This window comes from Pieris brassicae, chromosome 5 (assembly GCF_905147105.1).
Source record: "Pieris brassicae chromosome 5, ilPieBrab1.1, whole genome shotgun sequence".
Taxonomy (NCBI): Eukaryota; Metazoa; Arthropoda; class Insecta; order Lepidoptera; family Pieridae; genus Pieris; species Pieris brassicae.
In genome coordinates, this window is record NC_059669.1 from 317,102 (window position 1) to 339,616 (window position 22,515).

Here is a 22,515-nt window from a genome sequence, read left to right on the forward strand (position 1 = left end):
GTCTAACACGAACGTCGCAGCCTAAGAGAAATAAGATTGTAATTTATTTTATATCCTAACTGTAGATAAATAAAACGACTTTTATGTACAAATGTTGGCTTTTTTTTACAAACACCCTTTATTCGTCTGTTACATCTGAAATGGCATCCGATCAAAGAAGTCACACGTTTGGGACATTTTAAAATCATTTATTAACATTTTTAGTACTGCAATGGTTAGTCACTTAATGAGCAATTAAAAGATTTCTAAAAAAATTTAATTAAGAGTTATATAATAATTAGCTAATCTTAAGTTAACTTGAAGTTCATCGTAGGATACATGATGACATGGCTCTCGATAAAATAATGCACAGGAGCAGAAGCAGATTCTCGTCTCCCAAAGAGAGAATTGACCCGAGTGGGCGAGTAAAAACAAAGAACAGCGCCATCTCTTATCGCACTTTAGCGCGTTCGTCCAACGAACGAAACATATCTACGATACGAACTTCACACACGCCTACAACTACGTATCACAATACAAGAAATTACGTATTTCGATAATGGACACCTATACCTTAGTATATAAAGCTTATTTTTTTATATTAGCAATCTACGATATCGTACAAATGAGGAAGTAAAAGAAAACTAGTTTCCGATAACTCGGCAGTCGCGTAAACGATGAAAACAAAGACTCGGTAGTTTCAGACGTGATCTTCTTCGGATCAAATAACTTACGATCACTCTAACCTAATTCACTAACCACAGTTAACAATACTTAATACCTTGACCCGTAACGAATGTGTTTCGATTAGAAACGGTCATAAACCACGGCATCATTGTTCCCCACGATTCGGGGAGGATGTCCTCAACTGGTCACGTTGCACTGAGTGTAGTACATCGCTTGGCTGTAGTGTTGCTGCACGTTCTGCATAGATGTCGCTTCGCTCGAGTGCGTTTCCGGCCCGAAGCTCGGGAAGTACTCCCGAGGGTGGCTCTGTTCCTGAACATCCTCCGGAAGGTTCTCGTGGGATTTGTCCTGCCGGTGTTCCTGCGAACGTGACTCAATTCAATCATTTAAAATGAAACGCTCATACCGTAATCGTTATCTTTATAATGTAATTTCTCAGTTTGGATTGGCCTATTGATAAGATGTATTAAAATGCTACCTGAGCCACCTGATGCTTGCATCTCTTGAAGCGACCGTATAGTGAAGAGTAGGGAAGGTTGAAGTGGATGGCCGCTTGGTTGATCGACATCTGGCCGACTCTGAAACAAACATTGATAGGTTCGACTTAGGGTCCTTCAAGAAAAGAGCGTACAAATTCTTAAAAGGCCGGCAACGCTCCCGCGAGCCCTCTGGCATTGAGAGTGTCCATGGGCGGCGGTATCACTTAACATCAGGTGAGCCTCTTACCCGTTTGCCCCCTATTTTATAAAAAAAAATATATTCGGCTAAAGATGGCGCCAGTCGAAAGTTAATTGTGTGCTTTCAATTCCCAAATAGGATTTTAATATATAAAAAATATTTGAAAACGACTGAAAAAATTAATTATCTATTACGAAAACACTTTTTAAACGGATCGAAGCTATGTATTATTATTATAAACTCATAATTATTTACATAATTTTAAATTTTTCCGAGGTTTCGCGTGCTTTACAGCTTTCATGGTCACGGTGACTGAAAATTATGTAAATTAATTATAAGTTTATAATAATAATACATAGCTTCGATCCGTTTAAAAGAGTTTTCTTAAAAATGATCTAATCCCACTACATAGTATTTTATCTTCTTTCTCTTTCTTAAACTTTTATTAACTTTTATTGATGTCGGAGGCCGGTCTCACTCGTTGGTCGTAAAGCCTAATGTACTAATAAACTATAATAACACGATAAAATACCTGACAGCTTCGAGAGCTTCCCCCATGGCGTCCTCGGACCACGGCGTGGGGTTGGAGCGGGACAAATCGATGCCCTCCCGCTTGCACCGCCCGTACAACGTGCCTGTTACGTTAAGTTACGTTACTTCAAATTCACAATCTGACACTCTTCTTAAAGTTGTGAGGGGACACATCTCAAACTTAAGGGACAATAGATTGCTTCTGCGACAACCGCGATCCACTGATGCCGAATGAATTCGTATGCAAATGGTCACGTGACCGAGCTTTGGCCAATGTCATTTCGATATGAACGTTTGACATGTTACATTGGTGATATAGGACTAGCACGGTGTAATGGTTGCAGTCCCTAACCAAGTATCTGTAAAACTGGCGACTAAAAAGAGTGGCGAAATTGTTTTGCCAGTTATTATCACACCTCCGAGACTACCCTCTGGTACGAAACTCACCAGTGGGTATGCCGTAATGAGAAGCGGCCCGCTGCACGGAGGCAGCGCCACAACGGATGGCGTCGAGAGCCCTCTGCAGGTCGGCTCTTTGCCAAGACGTGGGCGCCGCGTTGAAGGGTGCCGCCAAGCGGATTCCCTCTCGTCGAGCTATCTTGTACAGGGTGCTGCTGGGTATACCTGTAGCTCTCTTGTTTAATTTAACTATCTTCCATTACAGAGATCTATAGTATGAAATTGAATGCCGCAACTTTTGGTTAATCTAAACTAAGTAAACGTTACCACATCGGCTTGAATTACTATTTACCGCAGTAGTGGACAACTCTAACGAATACGTACAGTTAAGTTTTAATCGAACTTACTCCAAAGGCTATTTGACTAGATGCTAGAACCTACACCAGTGTTTCCAAACGTGGGGCCCATGTCCCCGAAGGGGGTCAATTTGATTGCTAAGAGGGACAATCGCGATCAGCTGGATATAACCCAACGTGGGGACTTCAGACCGAAGCTAATCAAATTGAAATATAATATAAAATCTCTGTGCAGCAAGAATATCACGAAATTAATATGGAAAAATCTTTATTAAAATTGTTTGGAATTTGAATTCCAGTTGTTAATTTTGTTATGTAAACAATTTCCTACTGATTGCTTCGTAAAACCTGTCATTTAAATTGCTTTAATGAACAATTACATAGAGTTAAATACAGTTATATAGGGAGGGTTTGCATATTTCAGGTAGGCTAAAGTGTATGTAAGATTTAATTATGTTAATTATTTACAACTTCTTAACTTAGCTTTAACAATTCAATTGAACATAACAAATTAATGATGTTTTTAAGAAACCGCCAAAAAGATTCTCTATTCAAAATGGCGTCGCATCGCACGCTATGTCAAAAAATATACGACTACTTTTACCGCAAGGCTAGTGCGAAAACTATTTAATATATTTATAAATGATAAAGGAAGCAGTATCAAGCGTTCTAACTAATATTTATGCAGAAGATCTTCAGTTTTGCCGTGTGATTTTGATGATTTTTGTTATTCTAGTCCAATGGCACGAAACTGAATGTCCAAAAATACATAATGCTTCGAGAAGAGATTCGTGACTAGGAGTTACTCTTTGACAATAAACTTACTTACATTTACAGAACACCGCGACGGTACAATGAAAAAGCTTCTACGATACTTGGTTTAGTGCTGAGACAGTTCCGGGTTCCGAAAATCAACACAAAAAATATTTTATATAATCGACTCGTGCGCAGCATATCTGAATACGCTACAGTTGTATAGTTTTCAGCAAATGTTCATTTGGATTGTACTTTTATTTGCGAATAAACTTTAAACTATATTTAATTTCTTGACACCCCATCATCCCATTTTTTCTCCTTTCAGAAGGATAACTGATATCCAAATGTGGCATCCAAAGTTGCTGCTGTTTTTATAATATCTTCTCTTTATGTATCAAAACCGGGCGTTGGCAAGCTTTTGTAAATAAAGTAAAAAATCTTAAATTCCACAAAAACTCATATATAGACTATACGTATATTATATTTCATTAAAAAAACATTCTGCGACGCAATGAAAGGCCAAGGCCCTATCAGGATTAGACAGGGGAACACATATAATCTTCTCTCTTGGTTCATCTCCGTAACGCTTTTTAAAGCCATGTTCCATACAGAACACGGCCTTAAGCCTAAAATAAAGAACTGACCGTATGCTTTGCTGGCCTTGTTGGCGGAGATGGCTCCGGTCCTGAGCGCGTGCAGGGCCGCCTTGAGGTCGTCGTCGGTCCAGGACTTGGAGGAGCCCTCCTTCTTGGGCGTGTCGATGCCCATCCGATGGGCCCTTTGCCACAGCGTGGTCGAAGGTATGCCGTAGGTCGAGGAGGCCTGGAGCCAGAAAACCTAATACATATTCTATTTTTCTCGTGTTTAGTTGATTTTTCATAAAATCTTTAGTAACCAGGAATCGGAAATGCACCAGCCGGTAAAAGTTAGCCAGTTACTGTTTGAACGAAACGATTAGAAAAGTCTGTATAGATATGCAAAAAAGTTTTTTACAATATTTCCGATTTATCTACCTTGGTGAGACTCATGTGATGGTTCTTGAGCGCGTCAAGGGCTCTCTCCATGTCCAGCTGAGACCAGCTCTTGGCTGCTCCTCGACCGCTCGTCTCCGGAGTGGAACCCTCACTCGCTTCATCGCCACTCAGCTGCTGACCTTCTGTAATAAATAATGGGTTTTAACCCAGCGATGTGATTTAAATAAAGGAAAAGAAGTCGCCTTGGAGGTTATTTATAAAATAGGTCATAAAAATGGAAATTAATTTAAAAGACTCAATCATAATTGTTACCTACCACCCTCTGAAAGTGGTTCATCCTTAATATTAAGAAGAGGTGCAAAGTCAGACGTGTCAAGTATGTCCGTGGCACTCGATAGTGATATATGTTTTTCCATCAGCTCCGAACCCTGGCGAAATAAAATAATACAGTGAAAACGTATTTTATATTAGTAGGTATTATTATCAAGCGACACTTTTACGAACTTACTGAAAATTACTGAGAAAGACTGAGAAGACTTAGTCACCCGTATGTATACTCTTGTGCAGGAGTATCAATTTCCAATCCGTTTAAGCAAACGTTTTTTTTTTCAAAACCAAATAAGACAAGAACTTTAAGATTAATAATTATCGAATATTATTGATGAGCACCTGCATCAGATGGGTCTTGACAGGCTCGAGCAGAGCGAGCGAAGCCTCCCTCGGGGCGGGTAATGCGGCGCATACGGGAGTCGCAGCCGGCGCCGCTGGCACCGCCACCAGTTCTGATGAGAACTGATTATACACCGATTTCATTACTTCATATTGATAATGTATTGTATCCAGCCACATGAGCTCAGCAATGGAATGATGTCATATTGTCAAACATACGTTCCAAAGTTCTGTCAGTAGCCTTTATTTTTTAAACTCGAACATGATGTTATAAAAAACATTGCATTCCTTTTTTGAATCACGTTCCGTACACAAAAAACAATCACTTTCCGTTATTTTTCACGATGGAGGATGGACATTGAATGAAAACCGAACAGCTGCATTGCGTTTCACCGCTGTGGGCACCAGCCGAGTACAATTTTCAAGTTGCTCAAAAAATACTGATGAATTCTAGACCGGTGAGTTATTTTCTTGTCCTTAACAATGAATTCTCCAGTGTGAAGGACAAGAAAAGAACTCACAGGCCAAGCTCCGCAAGTACGTAGTAGTAAAAAGTTGAAGCCTCAGGAGGGTGTCAGCAGGAAAATAGTAAAAAAGGTTTGAAATGAAGATCTCGGTGTACGAACATACAAAAAGAGAGTGGCCTTACTTAATGCTCGTCTAAAAGCAATAAGGCTTATATTAAGAGATCGCTCGATCGATCGGGTGCTTTTTAAAGCGATACGCGAGACGGTTTTGGATCGGCTTGTGAAAGACCTGCCCAACACGCTATTTGCGGGACATCACTTCGTATTCCAACAGGACTCTGCGCCTGCACACAAAGCCAAGACCACTCGAACCTAGTTTGAGCGTCAAAGCATGGACTTAATTAGACATGAGGATCGGGCCTTCCTCCAGTCCGGACCTTAATCCTCTGGACCATAAAATTTGGCAAGTCTTAGAGCGTAAGGTCTGTGATAAACCCCATAAAAATTTGGAAGGTTTGAAGTCATCTTTAAAAAAAGCAGCCACGAAACTCGACATGAATTAGAAATAAGGGAGGAAGGGAGGGAGGAGGAGGAGGATATTTCGAATAATTTATGCTATTTCTATTCCTTAATGAATGTACCATAAATTGACAGATCACTCATTAAAAACTTATCAGTCCTTTTGTTTGTATCATTATTTACATTTATGACAGAACTTTGGGACCGACTACGTAAGTATTTAAGTATATGTATCCTTCGTAATATATAGAATTAAAAATAACGTAATTTTTTATCCTTATACCACTCTAGAAATAGCTCTGAATCAATGCGGAAAGTCGCAGTAAGATTAAAACAACATTATTTGTTTCATAAAAACTTATTGAAAATCTCATACGGCCCTGGTGTAATCAAAATTTTTAAGCTACATTTATGGTAAAATGGAAATTATTCTATAAATACCTGCAATTGATCCAAAATATCAGCCGACACATCTCCGTCATATTCTATGTTTAGTGGTTTTTCTGTTTCCTACAAACCAGAGACTTATTAATATAATTAATTAAATTATATTACCTATGATGGCTATCTGAAGTATTTACTGGTCATTGCAAAAATTACATAAAAATAATTTAATTCGTAAATTCACCGGAAATCAACCCACTCCAAATTTAATAAATAACTGATAGCAACAATCGATGGGCTTGAACCGTTAACGCGTTTCTGTAAATGTATCAACAAAAATTTCAGCTAATACATAATTTCACAATTTTTTCAACACCAAATAGGAAACTTTACTAAATATCGCAAATGAAAGAAAAAACATATTTTGAGAAGTTCATTTTTCTTCTTCTTCTTCTTCTTAACCTAACGAAAATAGTAATCTGAGTAAAAACTACAAAATCAACATTTTACTTTAGAAACTCGCCTTTGATTAATTCTAAAAATTAATTCTTTTCATCCACTGTAAAGGAAGTTACCAATACTTTTATTGTTTTTCGAAGTAATCTCCGTTCCTCTCTACGCATCGTCGCATTCGATGGTACCACTGAGAAAAGCAGTGGGCCCATTCTTCCTTAGCATTATTCTTCAACGCATCTACAGGGCTCGTAAAGCGAATACCTCGAATTTTATCTTTAGTTCTTGGATATAAATGAAAGTCACAGGGCTCCAGGTCAGGACTGTATGGCGGACAGGACTCATTGTCTCGATACCTGCCATAGTCAAATATTCACCAGTCCATGCGAAGGTGTTTCTGGTCGTCGGTTAAAGTATGGGGAATCCATCTGGTACAAAGCTTGCTGACGCCTAAATGTTCGTGTAATATTTTTTGAACTTGACTCATACCAATGCCTAGGCTTGCCCGTATCTGCTGATAGGTACCTCTCTTATCTTCCTCTATAATGCTTCGCACAGCACTGATGTTATCTTCAGTAGTCGGTGTTAATGGACGTCCCTCACGCGGATCATCCTTGAGATTGCTATGTCCATGGTTAAACTCGTTAAACCAATTGTAAATAGTGGCACGAGATGGGGCTTCAATAAGAAATGCTAATCACAGCCTATCATAGCTTTGTTGTTGAGTAAGCCCACAGCGAAAGTCATAATAAATCATTGACAGAAAATTTTCTGGCGTTAGGTTCATTTTCACGTGTAACAAGTTTTAGATTTGCCGCCAATTCACAAAAACAAATGACAAATGAATGCAATAATATACTACATTACATTACCAAAGAGTTCTAAAATTGAAATTTTAAAAAAAATATTAGCAATGTTTCTAACTGGCCAGTTCTAAACATTTTCAGTGTTACCCACGTATTTCACTAAGTATTCAATTCAAGATTCCCTTATCTATCATATCTAGAATGCGTTTAGGACATGTATGTACACCTCTCAACATTTAGCAAGGCTTCGTATTGTCGATAGCAATATTTGTGAGTGTGGAGAAGATATTGCCTCATTGTCAAAACTATTGCCAAAATATTAAAAACAAGATTCCCTTAGTAATTGATGCCACAAAATATAGCGTCTGCAAATATTTACAACTACGGTTGTAGTTAAAACCACTAAAACGAATTTCAAGTACATAAAATAATAAAGATAGAAAAGACGTTTTAAAAGTATATTGTACCGTTTCTGGTATATATATATATATATATACGACATTAAGTATTTGTGTATAATATTATTAGAAACTACTGGTTCCCATTGAATTTTTGCGTTCGATGGACCAATATGAATATAGCAGTCTAGCGATTTTTTTGTGAAAGACCCGTTTAGCATACAAATAGCAGACTCGAGTCTCAAGTGTGAATAAAAAAGAAAAGTACAAATTTAAACAAACGGTTGTACTAGATTATTTCTATCCAACATTAAAGAATAATCGGAAACTGTAGTTTCTGAGATTAGTGCTTCAAAACAAACTGCCACCATATTAGATAATTTAACATTACATTCTACTAACAATATTTTTTTTTTACTTTTCTAAGTAGATCAAGAAAGAGTAACTCACGTAATAGTTTCCGTACTGACAGTTGTCTTCTTCGTCTGAAGGCGGCTCACACTTAACATGAGACGGGCCGTAACCGGGCATTTCCTGTTAACCAAAGACTGTTTTATAGAAACCATTCTTCAGTGATAAAAAATAGTTTAATTCAAATATAACTTAAATCTTACAAACGAATGAAATAACAAGACTCGACTCCAAAACCATCCCTTTCGCCCGTCCGTATCAAACAAAATATTTCTCCACAAAGTCGCGCGAATCGAACAATCGGCGTAATATAAGTAGGTTCACATAGGCAATTAGACAAAAGGAAGCGAGCTTTATTGAATTTTTTCTCGATTCGTGCACAAATGAAGAGTGCAAACTTAAGTCCCTCTCTTTCGTTTCCCGGTCTGAGCCCGCCGGGAGCTTTTTTAATTTTATTTTGCAAACGATGTTCACGTACAGGCCTTCCGAATAAAACATAGTAAAGTTTTAAAGTTTCAGTGGTGGTAAAAAGATAGACCGGCGCGGTAGACGTTCGCGTGTCACCTGTCGAGGGATGTGTAGTTCACGGCAGTTGCGGGTTGAGCCTCCACAGGTCTCCCTTCAGTCGCAAGGAACACACGCCGTCCAGCCGCGAAATTACAAACTTCTTAGCGAAGAACGACGTAAAGAGGAACCGATAAACGCGAAGAAAGAGGAGACGAGCGAACAATCTGTTAACTCACCTAGTCGGTCAACGGTCGGCGGGAAAGGCGGCCGTGTCACACGTGGGGTTAAAACAAATGCACAGTGACCTTCGGGAAACGATGGGATGTCGCAAATGAAAGTGAATTCGCACAGCCGATCGTCTGCGTCGCTGCGTGGCGCATGTTTAGGAGGTGCAGGGCGGGCTCACTTTTTTCCCGCGCCAAACAAATAAAAACAATCGCCTTCCTTTTTGCCGGCTGGAGCGAGCTTCCGCTCCTCGCGCAATCGCTTCGAGATATTTTAATTTCTATGTTAACTTACCAACGTTATACATTGTTCATCAAACTTTTAATTCGGCCTGATAGTATGAAGCTGTCCAAGTTTTCAGATCACTATAAAAATCAATCTGAAAATTAAATTTTACATCATTACAGGTACAGGTACTGTTGTGAATGAAGCATATAGTCATTATGTACCGCTAATCAAAACAGAATTAATCAATATCAATTCAATTAAAATATACAAGAAGTAACGATTTCTTACAAATTACTTTCGAGGGTAGAACAATTGGAGCTCTATGACGTATATAATATAGGTATGCAGCGGGGAGAGGCCCCGCGCCCGGTCGGCGCCTGTGGGGCGCCTTACTCCACTCCGATTGATTTTTATTACAAGAATTTCACTCTTGTGCTTTTTTGTTTCCGCACACCAAAGAAGCCACGCACACAAACTGAATGTATAATTCGTTTGTACTAATGCTATCGATTTTTTAACGAAGCGACAAAGCCTCGCTATGGGGAAATGTAAGCTGTAAGATCTGCAATTTGCATTAAGTAGGTACTTTAATAAAGCTTAATAACATAAATAATAGATATTTGTAATATTATATTTCTTGTCAGTTTCTATTATATTGTTTCAACGAAATGACATGTATAATTAAGCAACACATAAAATTTTTAACAAAGGTTGGAGTTACGTAGGTATTAAATCCCCTTGCTTAGTATTTGATCCTATGGCTATCTCCATACGGAATTATATAAATTTACTTAGGTTATAATGAATGAGCTTATTGTTTATATTTTATAACGTTAGAGGCCAAGGCGACCATGGCAGAAAACATTTTCTTGGTACTAACAGAAACATTAAACTTCACTAAATTTTCTTGTTTTTACAACAGATGGCGTTTTTATAAAAAAATATTTTTGTTTGTTAAAGTTATTAAGTATTATTTTATAAATTTGACTATTTGACGCCTACCCCCAACAATAAAAATAATATACAGTTGTGTAGTTATTTTTAATAATATATTTGTACAATAATGCATGCTACATTGGTATTTAACATTATCAACGAAATTTTGTTTATTTGTCTGATCAAACATCTACAAACATCGTGAAGTTTATAAAACGTAGAAAATATACCTTACAATAATCAGAATATGTTAAAAGCTGATTCTTTACAAATATAAACTTTATAAAACTATACACACAGTTTACAAAATAGGTCAAGGTTAAGTTATTAGGTAGCCATTGTGATACAGAGTACAGACTACAAAATACAAGTTGTTTAAAATGTTAAACGTTGCTCATAATGGCAACATTCATCTATAGCGCGTGCAGTTCACAGAGTAGAAATATTTTTATTTATATAACAAAAACTCATTTCAGTAATCAAAACAATGCTTACTTAATATAAATTAATTTAAAACATACTCTAAGTGTTTAGAAGATGCAACATTAATAATATGATATTTTACATACATTTCATAAAACAATTAAGAAAATACCTGGCAATATTCTGCTGAGCTTATTTTGGGTCAATCTGTTGTTCGTTTCCAACTTGTGTAATTTAAAGAGGTGCCTTTCGCTTCGCTAAACTTGCAACATAGCGTAGTTTAGTATTTTCATTTCATCAAGAAAGCTGGCGGGTGTGCAAAGCAATGTGTTAATTATAAAAACTATTGTGTTTTATTAATTTTTCAGAACAAATATTTGTGTTATTAAGTTGTTAGAATAGCTAATGAAATAGATAAGGTGAGTAATTGTTAAAATAACATATGCAAGTAAGAGCCTACCTTGAAGAATTTGATAAGTGCTTACTTTATCGCTACGACTTTTCTGAAAATTTCCACTGTGGCTATGAACTTTTCGAAAGTTTCTCAAAAGTTTTGTAGTCTTCAAACTTGATGTCACATTTATGTACAACAAACTTTGTTCAAAACTTCGAATTAGTTCTATGAAAGGAAAAGTTAGTTCCGAAAATAGTGAAACTTAGAATTTTCGTCGCCATTTTATTTTTTGTCGCGCTGGAAAAGCGGCCATTTTCTTTGTGCCGCGTCGCTTACGTCTACTTTACATGGCCTATGAAGTTTAATTTAGTTAAGTTCAGCCGTGATCTCATTTTGAAGATTGATTGGTTTGAAATAGTATTACTTATTCAGAACGGTAGGCATTGAATCTTTCCGCACGAAATAGTTTTCGTGTTGGCCTAATTATTGCGTTGTGTTAGTGGAGAGTGTTAATTTTGTTGTTTTGTAACATAGGAGGGTGGGCGCGACGAATAGCTAAAGGGAACATCGAACAATGGACGACGATCAACAGTTCTGTTTGCGATGGAACAATCACCAATCTACGTTGGTGTCAGTTTTCGACACTCTACTCGAGAAGGGAATTCACGTTGACTGTACTCTGGCTGCCGAAGGACAAACTCTAAAGGCGCATAAAGTTGTTTTGTCCGCCTGCAGTCCCTATTTTGAGGTGCGTATCATATTAACAAACTAACTAGGTCAATTGATTCATGTATAAGTTAGTGCAAGCTAGCACAGTTTTGCTCTAATAAACATTCCAGTCGCTTCTAGCTTTCGTACATTACAAGCAATTAGATTATATTAATGCATAGATGAGTTGGCAACTGAAAGTTGTTCTTACAACTTTTCCAAATACTCGTTTTAGAATCATTAATGCTCTTCCTTTTACTATTAGTTAATCTTAATGATATATAAATTAATTAAACCATTAGAATGACCTAACAACATTCCATTTTAAAATTGCATTCCTATCTTCAATAATAACAGCTATAAACAAATGTCTTATTTATAAACTATACAATTGTTGCAGAATGTATTGTCACAGCAATTCGACAAGCATCCAATAATTATCTTAAAAGATGTGAAGTATGCTGAATTAAGAGCTATGATGGATTATATGTACCGAGGAGAAGTGAATATATCCCAAGATCAGTTAGCTGCTTTACTGAAAGCAGCAGAATCTCTTCAGATCAAGGGTCTATCTGATAACAAGCCCTCAAGGCCTCCGTCGCGCCCTTCCCACGTTACACTCCCCCCTGCACACCCGCCCAGAGCGCCATCACCCCCACCACAGGTAAATATAATATTTGTTAAGTTATTTTTGCATTTATATTATTACTAATCACAATAAGACAAACATAAAATTGGTACAATCTTCATAATAATATAAACCTCAAAGGCACACAGCTTATTAAATTCCTTTATCTTTATTGTAAGTTAAACCACGTTATGTTTATAAAGCTAATTTATATTTGAAAGTGCAATAAAGAATTGTAAAACTTTTCATAATCCTTTCACCAATACATGCTTCTTGCCTTATCCTTTCTAATGTAATAACTTGAACACAATCCTTTTTAAAGTTTAAAATATTGTATGGATTACATTTTTTATATTTCATATTGCATATTCTTTATTCTATTTATAATACATTACGTTAAATTGAATCAATATTACTGTAAAACATACATTGTGTATTACATAATTAAAACTGCAAAAAAAGTTAAAACAATAACACACTTCAAACCACTATAAGACAAATATGACATATCATCTCGCTCTCTGTATATACAATCCCTTCCCTTTATTACTGAATATAATTGTTAATTTATCTTATCAATTTTTTTTTAAATTGAGCACTTACAATGCATTAGTTTAAACAAGGTTGTTATTTGCCCACCTGTGAATATTTATGATTGTTTACAGCAACGGATATTTACATTTTAAGTAATCAATAAATACATCATGTTTGTGGAAGAGAATTAAAAGTTATTTATTTATTCAAAATCATGCTTAAGTAATATCTTGTCAGAATTCACTACAGATTTTTTTGTTGTACATATCTATATTCCTAGAACAGATTGGTGAGACTAGTGTGGTAATTAGAATAAGCTTGACCAAAGATTATTATAGAAAACATTAAGGGACAATTAATCACAAAATAGTTTTTCCTTTATATAACAGTTCTTGTATTTATCTCATATTAATAAAACATCTATGTTGTTGAATTATTCTTTAACATTAAAATATCAGGATTCATTAAACAAATATTTAATTAAAACCGACCACCAGGTTCGTGATGGCAGCATCGACAGCCGCGAAGGTTCAATGAGCCCGACCAGGCGCCGCAAGAAAGTTAGACGCCTTTCCAACGAACAAGTGACTCCCGTTGCCCCACCGGTCCCTGAACATGAAGAAATACCATGCAAGGAAGAAGTCTCCAGGGATGGAGTGGAGGACTTGACACTCGATGAAGATGCTGGAGATCCGCCTGCTCAACATAACGACGTCGTACGGAGTGAGTCTTTTATATTTTGATACATCTTCTAAATTGAACTTGACAGGTTCAAGCGTCTCCAATTAACTTAACTCTTAATGCATTTAGGTATTTTAATAACGGATAATTATATTGCCAATGTGCTTGTGAAAGGTTTTAACCCGTTTCTGCAATATTGTATTTCTTACATATTATAAAGTTTTTCTACATCATAATAATATTCAAATTCAATGTAATTGTATGATTTCGGATGGAAATTCTACACGAGCTTGGTGTCTACAGGCTAAGTATTAGTTGGTATGATTTGGATTCAAGGAGCTTTGTTTTCTAAACTTCAACTTATTGTTACCAAATTATATTTATTTGATATATTTTTTTTATCTGTTTAGTTTATTTAACATTCTAACAAATCAATTCTAACTCATTTGATATTTCAAATTAATTACCACATTTCAAAGGTGCAAATATAAAATATTAAAAGAACATTGTTTGCGACCCTTAAAACATGAAAAATGTGTACATATATTTAGTAATCCCGGTTATATACAAATCTCGCTGAAATGGAGTAGACATCCTTATATTTGTATATAATATTGAGAGCGTATTGACGAAATTCACTTATTGAGTGTTGATTTTTTCAATAGACATTCATCGAATGGAAATGACGGGTTTGCTTGTTACGATTATTATTATTAATTAGCTGCACTGCATCTAGAACAGTAGTGATGTATCGCCATTATCATTTCGACTTGCTCGAAGGCCTAGAGCGAGCTGAAACTATTCGGATAGGGTCGATGTTTACAGAAATGTCCTTTTTCAGATTTTCAATGGCACATGGAACAATCTCAAGATGAAATAATGAATTCAAATGACAGTGTTCGAGACTCGCAAGGTAAGACCTTTATTATTTGTGAGTGGCAACACTCGCTCGCAATACTGAACAAGTTGCATTGCCCTTTTCCACACAATGCAATTTGTTGTTGGGTTCAAGTTATCTATTGGAACAATCAACTTGTGTTAACGATGATTTTAGTGGAAAAGTTGCTTGATCCAAAAAAGAAGGAACGGATGAAATGCGCAATGTCTTCCCATAATTTGAAACTAGACAAACAGTTATCGCTTAAAATGTATTTATTATCTATATAAATATTATTACACCGGAGTCGAGAGTGCTAGTGTTTTCACATGTGAAACTACAAACAATACCTAATCATTAATTTTATCAAATACTAATCCTATACCCGATATCTATGTATGAATTTTTTTCCGACGAGATTTTCAGGTTAAAGGTATTCGGTAAAGGTTTTTTTCTTTTTGTAGCCTTTGAGGCGAGGTATTTTAAGTGAGCCGAGAGGTAAGTATACCTTTGATGTTATTAATTGGCTTGTGTTTGTATGTGGGACCTTTCATTGCATGCACCATTTAATGTAACGGTAACCTTAAGTGCTAACTTATTAATTACTTAACCGTCTGGAGCGGGATGGTTGCGGTAAGTGAGACGTATACATAAGGTAGTATATATTGTATTACCGATTATACTATGTAGATCGCGTGCACATTGCACTTTTGCTAAATGAATACGAATTACAATTTTTTTTCGGCCGCTAAGTTCGGGTTTACTCGCCAGTGCTATTCACGAGGAGAAGTTCCACCAAATGAAAAATAAAAGGTAATTATTATGAAAATGACCTAGTTTTCGTTATGTATGTTGCTTATTTATTTATTTTTATTATTTTTTTATTTGCATTCACATGTGATTTCACTGCAGTTTACTTTTTTTATCAGTTCATGTTTTACGTTCAAATTCATTGCATGTTCACTAGGCCGGCTCTGAGTAAGCATGTCGTTTCAATTTCCTAGTGGATGCGCATTTCATTTTCCTACATTACTCCCAAAACTTTGACAATTGCAAGCTGTGTAATTAGGACGCGGGTACACGGAAGCGGGGCTAGACTGTAACCCTCGCGACCTCATTACATAAGCGCGACCGCAAGCCGCCCTCTGTACGTTCACCTTGTGCTTAACCACTCGTGCTTTAAACCCTGCTTTATCATTGCTTTTATTTACCCTTGCAGAGCCGTTGTGTAGCCTCCTGACCTTCGCTAAAACCCCCTTTCCATTAACACGTGGCTTGCTCAAACGATGGGAGGTCGTCGACACGGTCCCTGTGCAATTCCAATCGGGGGAAAGACAAAGCCGTGCTTCCAAAATTATTAAAAAAGACAAGTTTAAAGTGAAGAAAAAAAGGGGTAGAAAGCCGAAAGTAGAATGCGAAGATTCGACGGAAAGGCGGCACGTTTGTTCGATTTGCAAGAAAAAGCGCTATAAATATAGAAGAAACAAACTGAGGCACGAAAAGTATGAATGCCTGAAGGGAAAGCATTTCGGTTGTAAACTTTGCGGAAAGAAGTATTCTCAGAAAAAGACCCTGCTTAGCCACATTTCTGTAAAGCATACGTTTTGAGCTTTTTACGCTTTATTTACATACTCATATTTTCTATTTTAGTTAAGTTTTTTTTTCTCTTTATACCCAGTTTTGTAAAACATGAATTGTTTTGAATAGTCACGGAGAGAGCAAACTCTATAACTTTTATTGATAAGCTTTTGATCTCTATTAGAGTGCCATTTGTTTCGTAGGTTAATCATGTTAAGATGTAAAGAATCATTCCGAGCTGGACTCTACGCGTCGTCGGAATGATTTTAAGCTTTCGTTATATTTAGTTGATTTTCATAAGTTTATATTGCGTTGTCGACTTTAGAAGTTTCTTTTTGAATATATATATCGTTTGTTTAGTTGAAATTTGGGTTTTCTTTGAGCTTAATTTATTTCCCGCCCGCACCGACCTAGTCGTGTTATTATTCTGCAATCTTTCTATTTCAGGGGACAAAACGCCGGCGCGCGGTATTATGACTCGTAGTAAAAAAGTGTGCGAGGAGGCGACGGCGACCACTCTGGCCATCCTCAAGAACGTGACCAAGATACCGGAGATGACGCCTCCCGAAGAGAGCAAGGAGAACAAGAAGCTAGCGCAGCCCAAGGAGAGGGCGGGCGAGAGGGAGGAGGCCCGCTGCCACATCCTGCCCCGCGGCTCGGCGCAGCTGCCGTGCGCGCAGTACAAGACGGAGAAGGGCTACAAGTGCCCCAATTGCCAGCGATGCTACAACGCGCGCAAGAACCTCGTGCGTCACGTGACCCTCGAGTGCGGCCGCGAGCCCCAGTACAAGTGCCCCTACTGCACCTACAGCAAGCATCGCCGCAACGAGCTCAAGAAGCACGTCGAGAAGAAGCACCCCGACTGCATGCAGCTGGCGGCCAGCCCCAGCCCCGTGTCCGTCAAGTGACGCGTCGCTCCCGCGCCCGAGCCTTGTGTCCAGTGCCTTAACGATCTTCCTTTTACTTATACGGTATTAATTATATAGTTAAGTCTCGTGTATCGATGTCCTATTGATATTGGAATATTTTTTGACCTATTAAACGATTTTACTCGACGTCGGCCTCTCATTTCGCCCCGCCCCGACTTATGGGAAGATACTCGGACATCTTTTGTATTGTGCATGTTTGCATGGATTAGAAGCTTCGCCTTTTAATTTCTAACAGAGATTTTTTTATTATAACGCATTTCTTTGGTTCCTTAATTAGCCTTCGGTAGTATTAACACGGACGTAGTCGCGCTCGATTCATTATTTGCATTACGATCAATTGTCGCATTTCAGAGCTTCACAAGGATAGCCATCTGCCGTCGGCTCTATTGTCGCTGCTGTCGGTGCAGCACCGGCAGCGCTCGCTGGCCGCGGCCCTCGTGCCGCCGTGCATCCAGGTCGGCGACATCGTGAAATCGACGCGCGAGGACCTCCTCTACCCCGCCGCGATGGCCGAGCTGCCCGTGGACTCGCTGAGCGCGATCCCGGAGAACATAAAGGCCCACCTGTTGCGACAGGCCTTCATGCAGAACAACAACACGGTCGCCCAGAGCGCGGAGTACAAGAGAGACGAGGACTCGGACGCCGAGCCGGACGACACGGACGACATCGTGTTGCCCGACGAGGCCGACGGCTCCTTCGGGCCGGGGGGCGGCGGGGAGTCGAGCGAGACGCGCGAGCGCAAGCGCGACGGCAACAGCTCGGACGACGCGTCTCGCCAGTTCGAATGCCGGCACTGCGGCAAGCGCTACCGCTGGAAGTCGACGCTGCGCCGGCACGAGAACGTGGAGTGCGGCGGCAAGGCGCCGGCGCACCAGTGCCCCTACTGCTCGTACCGCGCCAAGCAGCGGGGCAACCTCGGCGTGCACATCCGCAAGCACCACAACACCGAGTGGTACCTCTACGCCAGCAACAAGGTGCGCCGCAACAAGAAGACCACCATCTAGATTCCAGACCAAAGTCCACCCTTTACCAAAACGATTACGCGATAGTTGTAGCTTTATTCGTTCGTCGACGACTTTCACGCGCCGGAGCTGGTCGCGTGCACATTCCCCGACGGCCTTAGATGTATTTTGTTGTTTTCGTTTTAGAGTCTATATTATTGTATTGTTTATTAGTTAAGACTGACTGTCGTTGCGGCGGCGCGTGCCAAATGTTCACGACCGCAGTCTCCCAAATGTATTTACCAAATTGTTGAAATCTTTATTAGTACCTAGTTTAGCGGCAATACTAACTCGAATTTTATAGTTATAGTATCCTAACATTCCTCCGCGGGATAATTCCATACTTCACTTAGTGTAATGGTATCGTTAGGTGTAGTCGCCCGCCGCGAGCGGAGCGTTTCGGGACCGTACTCGTCTTCCCGATTGAATAATCCAAAGGTGTTAAAGTATATTATTACGTTATGTTATGAAATAAATTATTTAGCGATAGGTTGGACGACGCCGAAGGAGGCGTCGGGCAGAGCTCACGAAGTGCCTACGATGTTACCTTTAGTTAAATATTTGTTCGGTTTCGGTGCACTGGGATCGATCGATGTGTTCAAAAACGTTTTATAAAATTATTGATATTCATTGATATTTAATTCGCAATAACTTTTTATATTTCGTTTAAAGTTTAAAGTATACTGTTGTTGTTGTTTAAATAGGATTACAAAGCTATTTGACCAAAGTCAGTATTAGTTTAAAGGTGTGGAGTGATGAATGTTGTTTAACCGTTACGAGTCAGTTTTGACGTTCCACCATATCATGATTGTTGAACGTGAGTTAATATTATTTTAAGTTCACTTTGTTTTTTAATATTATTCGAGACTTAGTTTAATCATTTAGTGTGATTTTATATGAATATATTGGGGTTTATTTGGTAGAGAAGTTTAATAAAATGTAACTTTAGATTATTATTTTTTTGTCTTTTTTTGCATCCTTTTATATTGTTTTGTATTTTTTTTTTGCTTGTAGCGTCGGCGGTAAGTGCAACGTTTCCGTTATATATTTGCAATTTTGCGCATGTTGCACGAGAGGCTCGCTTCGTTCACTTTGGTTTTCTTTTCTTTGTTTTGTTCATACTAATCTAATGACTACTTTCAGGTAGACGAGAAAGCCCGCGGGTCGGGGACTACATTCATTTAACACGTTTACCTAAACAAACAAACCGGTGACTAAAACCTTTCGGTCGAATTATTCGCGTCTCTTGTTAACTCTCGTTCGTTGAGTGGGAATTAATCGAACGAACGAACGATCAAATTCTTCTCTCATTCGTGTTCATTTTAAATAAACGTTTTGTTTTCTTTTTTGTTCTTTTTTTTTACTTTTTCCTCTCGCAACGCTTTCATCACAGCACTCGGTGGACACTCACAGTAGATATGTATGTGTATGTACTTATATGTATCGTATGTATATAACACGTATATCGTGCTTGTATCTGTTAACCTCACGGGAATGTCGAATGTGTGTGCGCGTGCGCTTGAGATGTCTATAAGAGTCGGGGGTTTCAGGTGGCGTCGCGACGGAGGAGTCGTACCCGCGCCTCGGGGGCTTGTCGTGGGAGCATTGGTCGGCGCGCCTGGCTCTACCGCTCGTGGCCGGGATGAGCGTGGGCGCTCGGTCCCTGCCCGCGTCGCCCGGCGAGTCCAGCTTCACTTGCCCGGACTGCGGACGCGTCTACAAGCTCAAATCGTCGCTGCGGAACCACCAGAAGTGGGAGTGCGGGAAGGAGCCCCAGTTCCAGTGCCCCTATTGCGTGTACCGGGCCAAGCAAAAGATGCACATAGCCCGCCACATGGAGAGGATGCATCGCGAAGTGACTATGAAGCCGGAACAGTACATTAAGCAGGATAACGTCGATGCCTGCACATAAATCGAGACAGTGCTCTCAATACTCATTATGTTAATTTCAAACGCCAGATTTCCCGATTTTGCCCGATTGTGATAAATGTGATGTAGTTCCTTTTGTGATAGTGGCAATCGTTCACGTTAGATTTAATCTCTCACAGCTGACTGTGCATGCGCCACCAGAGTTTTTTTCTCGTAATCGGCTTGAGTCAAGTTCTAGTTCCGAAGATACACGAATACAGAAGTTATACATTTAATGAGACCATTGTTAGCCCACTTCCAAGTCCATGCACAGTCTGCCCGAAGACGTTACCGCAGGTGGTCGCGCGATTTATACCATGAATTTATTTAGAATTTATTTGATGATTTGATCGAAGTCGTAACCGTATCGGCAACTCATTGATTTTTATCCAGTTTAAAGGAAACTGAATTGATATAACGTACACAAACACTTATTGTGAAAACGATGATTCCTTTTCGAATGTTGCGTAGCTTTGTTGGGTCGAGAGATAATACTTTAAATGTTGTTACCATTTCAGTTACTGCAACTAAACCTTAAGCGTCGACCAGTTTTGTCTGGTGAATGTTTATGATTAATTTTAATTATTAGATACTGTTGATGCTATTTTCGCTTTTAAGCAGTTTAGGTCTTTGCCATATTGCGTTCCATTAATTTTGTAATACTCATAAGTTTAAATGTTTTGATTCGATTATTTTAGATCTCTTTACACGTATTGCATTTATTTTATACTACGCGGTTAAGTCGTATTAATTGTAAGTTCCTGCAGACGAATGTTAATTTGTTGTTATTGGGGCCAATCGTAATCGTTAGTGTGAGGATTGACCGGAACGAGTGCCTTATTGTTGAATCGAGAGTGTATCTGTGTCTATGAACCGAGCACAAAAATGAATTTTCGGATGTTGAAATCTTCCACGTAGCGTATAAGTATTTTATATTTACCATTTAGCGTTTATAAGTGATGTGGCGTATATGTTAGTAGAGTTATTCCGTTGGCTTTGCAAAAACGCGAAACTATGGAATAACCATACCGATATGGAGCCGCGTAGGAACCGTTCGCAGTTACCATCGTACAATCAATGTGTAGAGCTCACTAAGTACAACAGTCATTTACAGATACATAAGTGCCTTCTAAAATTAGTCATTAGGATTTAAAATGTGTTTTAAGTGAACAAGTATATACTCCCAACTCAGATGTGCGCCTCGGTCGTGATGTTCCAATCGCGAGATTCAATAACGAGAGACGAATACAAGATAGCTGTGATAGGGCGAGGCTCAGGGCGCGAGTGCTGAGGGCGACGTGCGCGTGCCCAAGTGATTTCAGAACTGACCTAGTTTCACAATGCTTAGAGTATTTACTATACCTGACAATAAGACAGTGATTCCATTGCATTTGATTGTATTTTTATAACCTTTTTGTATTTTAAATAAAGTTGCTATTCTTGATAAAATCTAGTTTTAATTGAATTTGTGTTAACGTTAAGATGAGTATGTATTCAATTTTTTTTTTATACCTGCATAACAGTTCACAAAAACTAACCCCGCATGTTGACATCTCTTGTACCTAATTGAAATATATTTAAGGTGGACGCCGGTGCATGTATTCCATTTTAAATTATGCTCGACTATCGGTTGATAGGTTGATAGGTTGCATGATGAAAACACAAGAGGTAATAGTCGTAGATAATATCGTAGCCGAATAAGGAGCAAATTAATGGGAGACACGGTGCATATATTTTGCTTTCGGTGGCACATCCCGGTGCGGTGGCTTGGCTTCATATTATTTGCACGTATTTATTTTTGTTTGCGTTTTAATTTCAGTTGCGCACTTGTACACGCCTTATATATTGGGTTATGGTACTGCAAGTTTGAGCGGCGGTAAAGCTGGGTGGACGCTATATGAGTGCGTCGATTGTGGGAACAAATACAAGCACAAGGGATCTCTCCAACGGCATATAAAATACGAGTGTAGGAAGCAGCCCAGTTTCAAATGTCCCTATTGCGTGTATCGCGCCTACCAGAAGCACAATCTACTGCTACACGAGCGCCACCTGCACAAAGATTTACCAGAGAAGGTCGACTTTGTCTCTGAATGACCCGGGCTTGGGTGAAAACATGTCAGTAACCTTTGAAAATATTAACTAACGACTCGACTATGGAACGCTACACTAACAACTTTAAAAACTGAAAGTTACTGGGAGCTGGAATGTGCAATGTCCTCTTATTTGTTGACTTCAGCTAATTTTCGCTTTTTATCGTTTTGTGAATATTGATTTTGAAGTCACTCATCATCGAATATCTTTTACAGCTTCACGATCGCTGGATCACCCGTGCAACTTACTTAAATTTCAAGAAAGAATTCTAAGAAGCAGAAGAATCAAGTTACCATTAGTGTGTTATAACTAACTGCAATAGTTTTAATCGCCGATTAAGTAGAGACAAAATTAAGTAAAAATAAACGGTCATAAGGTGAAATCCATTAGTGCTCAAGTA

At 38.7% G+C, this 22,515-nt stretch overlaps 2 protein-coding genes across 9 annotated transcripts; one reads left to right on the plus strand and one right to left on the minus strand.

The window, feature by feature from the left end:
• Window positions 1-12: 12 nt before the first annotated feature.
• LOC123710481 lies at window positions 13-10,744 on the minus strand. Of its 4 annotated transcripts, none has more exons than XM_045662415.1 (13): window positions 10,594-10,744; window positions 9,716-9,989; window positions 9,494-9,578; window positions 8,507-8,590; window positions 6,457-6,525; window positions 5,030-5,152; window positions 4,677-4,788; window positions 4,400-4,542; window positions 4,031-4,208; window positions 2,323-2,499; window positions 1,882-1,979; window positions 1,145-1,244; window positions 13-1,026 (listed from the first exon to the last, which is right to left on the minus strand). In XM_045662415.1, the coding sequence occupies exons 4-13, from the start codon at window positions 8,585-8,587 to the stop codon at window positions 812-814; spliced, it is 1,296 nt and encodes a 431-aa protein (XP_045518371.1). In that variant the 5' UTR covers window positions 8,588-8,590; window positions 9,494-9,578; window positions 9,716-9,989; window positions 10,594-10,744; the 3' UTR covers window positions 13-811. The 4 variants fall into 4 exon arrangements, with proteins under 4 accessions (XP_045518371.1, XP_045518370.1, XP_045518373.1 ...); XM_045662414.1 differs by having other exon boundaries at window positions 13-1,038; XM_045662417.1 differs by having other exon boundaries at window positions 1,877-1,979.
• A 294-nt stretch (window positions 10,745-11,038) lies between these two features.
• LOC123710480 (longitudinals lacking protein) lies at window positions 11,039-22,029 on the plus strand. Of its 5 annotated transcripts, none has more exons than XM_045662410.1 (7): window positions 11,039-11,205; window positions 11,715-11,928; window positions 12,289-12,552; window positions 13,548-13,773; window positions 14,573-14,644; window positions 17,467-18,089; window positions 19,667-19,906. In XM_045662410.1, the coding sequence occupies exons 2-7, from the start codon at window positions 11,755-11,757 to the stop codon at window positions 19,760-19,762; spliced, it is 1,455 nt and encodes a 484-aa protein (XP_045518366.1). In that variant the 5' UTR covers window positions 11,039-11,205; window positions 11,715-11,754; the 3' UTR covers window positions 19,763-19,906. The 5 variants fall into 5 exon arrangements, 4 of the variants coding, with proteins under 4 accessions (XP_045518366.1, XP_045518368.1, XP_045518369.1 ...); XM_045662412.1 differs by lacking the exon at window positions 19,667-19,906 and adding an exon at window positions 21,844-22,029 and having other exon boundaries at window positions 11,040-11,205; XR_006753831.1 differs by lacking the exon at window positions 19,667-19,906 and adding an exon at window positions 16,634-17,157 and having other exon boundaries at window positions 11,047-11,205; window positions 17,467-17,483.
• The last annotated feature ends 486 nt before the right edge of the window (window positions 22,030-22,515 follow it).

What these genes read in the sequence shown, in the direction of transcription:
- LOC123710481 (XM_045662414.1), bottom strand. Translation starts at nt 8,587, where the DNA reads ATGCCCGGTTACGGCCCGTCTCATGTTAAGTGTGAGCCGCCTTCAGAC. An exon ending in TGAACCACTTTCAGAGGGTG is followed by an intron (nt 4,543 to 4,676) that starts GTAGGTAACAAT and finishes TATTTATTACAG; the next exon opens with AAGGTCAGCAGCTGAGTGGC. An exon ending in GCAAGCATCAGGTGGCTCAG is followed by an intron (nt 1,039 to 1,144) that starts GTAGCATTTTAA and finishes GATTGAATTGAG; the next exon opens with TCACGTTCGCAGGAACACCG.
- LOC123710480 (XM_045662410.1), top strand. Translation starts at nt 11,755, where the DNA reads ATGGACGACGATCAACAGTTCTGTTTGCGATGGAACAATCACCAATCT. An exon ending in CCTGCAGTCCCTATTTTGAG is followed by an intron (nt 11,929 to 12,288) that starts GTGCGTATCATA and finishes CAATTGTTGCAG; the next exon opens with AATGTATTGTCACAGCAATT. An exon ending in ACCTCTACGCCAGCAACAAG is followed by an intron (nt 18,090 to 19,666) that starts GTGCGCCGCAAC and finishes CGGGGGTTTCAG; the next exon opens with GTGGCGTCGCGACGGAGGAG.